The following is a 5,422-nucleotide window of genomic DNA, read 5'->3' on the forward strand; positions in this document are numbered from 1 at the left end:
TTCCATGTTATACCCCTCTGACCTGTCTTCCCCATGTGATGTTTTTATTTTATTGTATTTTTTTTTAAGTGTGATGTTTGTAATGTATGTATGGTCGGATGGGTAAGACGGCGCTGGCACGGCTGGCAGCCTTAACCCAATTTCCCTCGGAATGAGTAAAGTACAATCAATCAATCAATCAGGCACTCTTGTCTTAAATATGAAGAACAGGCATTCACTCGTTAGCTAGCTCTGGACTGAGGATGGCGACTTCAAGTACTCTTGAATCAGTAAAATTAAAAAATAGTTCAATATTTACAGCAACATCCATTTTAAAGCAGTTTGTTATACAACCAAAAATAATAATAATAGAGCCAGGACCTGACTATACAGAATTTCGCTGCCACTGGTGCTATTATTCCCATAATCAATGATCAATAATGACAGGAAAATTAAGATCAACCTTATCTGTGACTCTACAAACAATCTGTTCATAACAGGGATTCGTTGGATATCACTGTATAATGCATCCCTTCTTTTTTGCTTGCAGTGCCATTATAACACCAGCTGTAGCTCCTACTGCAGCTCCCACTGGACCCCAGTGAGGTCCAATATCAGCTCCAATAGCAGCTCCAATGGCAGCTCCAATGGCAGGTCCAATAATAAGTAGAATGTACTGAATAATCTCCTCTCTTCTAGCTCTCTGAGCCTTTCTGAACATTTCATAGGTGTAAAAGCTTCCTCTATTTCCCTGAACTATTGTGTTGGTCTTCTTCAGCAGATCTCTGACCTGAGAGGGGTCATTTTCTTTGTTGTTAAAAACATGATACCTTCCATCACAGTAACTGAGGAAGTTACCGAGTGCTTTATTACTGTGGATAAATTCTTCTATAGACTCTTCAACTGCCTCCAGATCATCCCCATGGGTGAACAACACCATTATGTAATATTTTAACTCCTTTCCAAACATTTCCTGAAGGATTCTCACTGTTTCATTATCTTCTTCTGTGAATCTGCCAGCCCGGATGACAACCAAGAACACATGAGGACCAGGATCAACAACGGAGATGCACTTAGTGATCTCCTTCTTCACTTCTTCTTCATTTTTACTGCCATGAAACAGACCTGGAGTATCAACTACAGTCACGGTTTGACCATGAACCTGAGCAGTGTGCATCTGACATGCTGTGGTTGCATAATTGTTATGTTTAAAAGTTTTCAGTCCTAAGATTGTGTTTCCAGAGGCACTTTTCCCAACTCCAGTTTTTCCCACAAGAGCAATCCGTTGGTGTGCCCATTCTGCACCTGTTGGAGAATTTCACAAAGACATTATTGGTGCTGTGAGGAACTTTACGTGTAAGCTTCTGTTTACACACAAGATTGATTGGAATGGGTAAAGCAAATATGAAACTGGTGTGGTACATTTAATTTGACAGTAAAAAAAGTTTTAACAAATGTTAAATGGAAGCAGTGATTGTTGTTTCACTCTCATTTCTAAGCTGAAAATAGTGACCCCAGCTCACAAATATTTTATAACTTTATTTCTATAGATTCAGAGATAATGACAGTACTTTAACACAAAGGAATCCAAAATATATTTGATTAATTCATATTATTTATGAGTTGCTTGTATTTTTTGTCAGTGGTAGTATTAGACCCACCAGCAATGTTTTGTTAAAATATTCATAAAGTCTGCCGAATATGCATTTTTGATTTTTTCACTTGGTATTTGTTTGGTTATTGATATTTTATATAATTAAAATTGACATCTCAAAGCTCAGTTGCATTATTTCAACTAAAACTTGCATATGTCTGTTTCTATCAGTAAATAACTTCAGATGTCTTCCATAGCTAGTGTGCTAGCAAGTCACTCCTATGTTCTTTCTTCCTTGCATTGGTCTTTAGTGGAATTAAATTTTATAACATTTTGTTCATCACATACAAATGCTTCGTCATTTTATAGCAAGCAGTAACATTTATTTGTGTGTCTGTTATGGTCATTGGTCTTCCTGTGCAGTCCCTGACATTTTCTCTCTGTTTCTTGCTCTCTTGCTCTGTCCTTATGTCCTATTGTTTATGTGTTTCGGGGTGGTCTGCCGTTGTGCCCTCTGTATGCCTTCACCTTTTTTTCTTACCTGCGGCTGGTTACTCGCATTCAATATTTTTAATGCTGAGGAAATCCTCCAGATATTAATTTGTTGCACATGCTATCATCAAATGTCACTTGGCTAACAGTTCCTGCGATGTTCTATTTTCTTGTTTCACAATCCTCCTTCTGTGCACACTCTTCCAGGCCTGTGGATTTCCCTTTGTGTAATGCAAGGACATCTGCTCTGTGTCGAGCCTGCTAACCACCTCTTACTACCTCCTTCAATTTGCCTTAAATTTTGCAAATACAGTAAACTCTGTGTAACCTCTCTGTGTCCTGCATTTGCTAACATGCACTGTTGTTTGTATAAGTTAAAATGATGTGTCTTATAAATATTGGTCCAATACATTTCAGTTTCAGCCACAATGACTTGTTTAAGGTGTTTTACATATTGCCACATAGGTGCTCCTGTATATGTAAAGTTATTAATAATATTATTATTATTGCTGCTGTTTTGATGTTATTTCCATTAACGTCATTTGTTTACTTATATACCAAATTTAATTTGTCAGTGAACTAAAAAAATCATTTGATCAGCACGAAAGGTTTAAATACAGTGTTAAATGCTGCAACAAGGAAAGTAAATAAGAAAGAACTACCTACAATATAGACCAAAGATGTATGAAAGATATCTTTAAGGATGTTTTCTGTCTGCTCTCATATTATCCATGAACCATCCATTAAGCATTCTAAAAATGTTTGTTGGCAAAAACAGGATTCCATATTTGAAAATTTGAAGCTGAAATCTTTTATAGAAAGGTGTAAAAGTACTAAATGATTATAAAAACTTTTAATGTACTTACAAAGCTGACAATAATTCCTGTCCATTTTTCTCTTTTCCAGGCAGTTTGTCTGTGAAGTATTCCTATTGATACTCTGCTGCTGAATGGTTTAATTTTCCAATCAACACTGAGTTCTGCTTTGCTTCTAGTCTCCTCCCTGTAATCATGTCATGTCCTTATACAGTGAGTCCTGTCACATATCGAGATCAGAGACTATCATTTTAGAGGTGTGTACTTACTGGGTTTGTGTGAAAAGTTTCACTGAGTGGGGAAACTACTACTCCTGCTGTTGTCAAACTGTAACTGTAGAAAGTGATAAAATCTATATAGGTGATTGTTAATGTAACAGGGATCACTGGATCCTGGAGAATAACAAAGACAGCAAACACAGAGGTGATGAGCATTGTTTTTGACAGATTGTGACATTAATTTAGAGGACCAACATTAAAAGTAAAAATATTGCACTGAATGTAAAATTACTGTCTTAATGGTGATCCCTAACAATAAAATTTTGATTTAAATCCAGATAAGGTTAGGGTTTTGAGATAGAAGCGCAATGAACCTCCCCACCTCATCCGACGACTGGGTGGTTGGATAGAGGAACACTGGAGATGCACGGGCCGCCGCACGGCATGCGTAACCTAGGGTTAGGATTTGTGAAAGAGAACGCAGTGAACCCTCCCCACCTCGTCCGACGACTGGGTGGTTAGATAGAGGGCTACTGGAAATGCACAGGCCAGGGTTAGGGTTTGTGAAAGAGAACGCAGTGAGCCCTCCCCACGTCGTCCGACGACTGGGTGGTTAGATAGAGGGCTACTGGAAATGCACAGGCCAGGGTTAGGATTTGTGAAAGAGAACGCAGTGAGGATGAGTGTTTGGGCCCCTCCTCCAATTGGAGGCGGGCGGTGCACGGGCCATCCCTCGGTAAGGGGCCTGGACCTTGGATTGTCCACGGCGTCCGCCATGGCGCACCAGGGTCCAGTCAGAAGTCCATCCAACCATGGTGAGTTGGATGGAGGCGAGTGTTTTTTTTAATTGGTTTTTCTACCAAAGTTTAAATTAAATTTTTAAAGTAAATTTTTAAGGTTTTAACTTAAATATGTAATTTTTAACTTAAATTTTTAAAGAAATGAAATAAAAAAATAAATTGGTTTTGAAAAAAACCTTTTAGTTATTAAAAAAAGAAATCAAATTAAATTATAACAGGCCAAATGAATTTGTGTGCCTATGTGGCAACGTTTCGACCTGTGAAGGTCTTCTTCAGGCCTAGGCACACACAGAAAGAAAAACAGGCTTGCTCTCAGAGGTCTGCTCCGTCCGATGGTTTGGAGTGGAATGAGCAGCGAGTGCCTTCCCCTTCTATTTATACCCTCCCACTTTTTTTCAGTTCGAATTTAGTTTTAGAAAGCCAAATTAGTATTTTTAGCTCTTCGCTTTTAGTTTTTCGAATAGAATTTTTACAAATGTATTTTTTAATCACTCCTCACTGGCAAAAACATGTTTTTAGAAAGTTTTTAATTTTTTAACCATGTAAATAATTTATAATCGTAGAAACAATTTTTTAACCACATGTAACCATGTCTACTGTATTGTTTTATTGTGTATGTAGTATTTTTAACCCCAATTGTATACGTAATATATGTTTTCTAATTTTTTAATGAAAGTCATGAATTGAGTGTTTTTAATTAATTGTAAATAATTTTTATCCAGTAATTTTGGTGTTAGGGCCAAATCAAAAAATATTTTTAATTATGAATTATAAACCCAATTAATTGGGGTTAAGGCCAGAATAGGGTTGGGGCCAGATTAGGGTTAATTAGGTTAGGGTTAGGGCCAGATTAATGGAGTGGTTAGGGTTAGGGCCAGAATATGGGTTGGGGCTCATTTTGTAAGGGTTTTGGGACAAATTAGGATTCCAGTGGGTGGGGTATTAGGAACATGAGCTTTTGTTATTCCATCAGTACGGTTCAGGTGCACTGGCAACAGAGGTCCATAATATTCAACCCATTCACTCCTGTATCCCCTGTACTGGAGACCTTTATTCTCCACTGATCCCCTGGTGGGTCTTTCTGTATGCCTTATTGCATTATATTTGTGAAGAATAATAATAAGCACATTTAAATATATGTATGTATATATGCTAATATGATGTCATTCTTTCAAATATATTAACTAATGATCCTAATGGTATTTACAGTGGACTCATTTTTTGTATTTAAATGCTACTTTCCCACAGATAAGAAAGAAAACAAGAAAAAGATCAGGCTCCAATTGGAGCTCACACCTTCTAGACCTAGATGCCTCTCCTTGGAGGAAATATAGCGGTCAAGGTAAGTATTACAGGTAAGTTTAATTTTTTTTTTTTTTTTGTGGGAAGCAAAGAGACCAACTGTAACAAGTGATTGTAATACCATGACATGGTAAGACCCACACAGATCGTACTAAAACTGTGATTTAAGTAAAGTAAATACTTAAGCACTCCTAGCAACACTTCTGTGGTAAAACTAACTTT

General features: G+C 37.3%; 1 protein-coding gene across 1 annotated transcript; it reads right to left on the reverse strand.

The window, feature by feature from the left end:
* LOC102305588 (GTPase IMAP family member 9-like) lies at positions 1-3,042 on the reverse strand. The gene is made up of 2 exons (XM_005952223.3): positions 2,932-3,042; positions 1-1,284 (listed from the first exon to the last, which is right to left on the reverse strand). Exons 1-2 carry the CDS (start codon positions 2,954-2,956, stop codon positions 494-496), a joined length of 816 nt encoding a protein of 271 aa, XP_005952285.1. The 5' UTR covers positions 2,957-3,042; the 3' UTR covers positions 1-493.
* Positions 3,043-5,422: the final 2,380 nt, after the last annotated feature.

Source organism: Haplochromis burtoni, unplaced genomic scaffold (assembly GCF_018398535.1).
Source record: "Haplochromis burtoni strain Fernald_Lab_line unplaced genomic scaffold, NCSU_Asbu1 Contig_1352, whole genome shotgun sequence".
In the NCBI taxonomy this organism is placed as follows: domain Eukaryota; kingdom Metazoa; phylum Chordata; class Actinopteri; order Cichliformes; family Cichlidae; genus Haplochromis; species Haplochromis burtoni.

What these genes read in the sequence shown, in the direction of transcription:
- LOC102305588 (XM_005952223.3), bottom strand. Translation starts at nt 2,956, where the DNA reads ATGGACAGGAATTATTGTCAGCTTT. An exon ending in CAGGAATTATTGTCAGCTTT is followed by an intron (nt 1,285 to 2,931) that starts GTAAGTACATTA and finishes ATTCTCCAACAG; the next exon opens with GTGCAGAATGGGCACACCAA.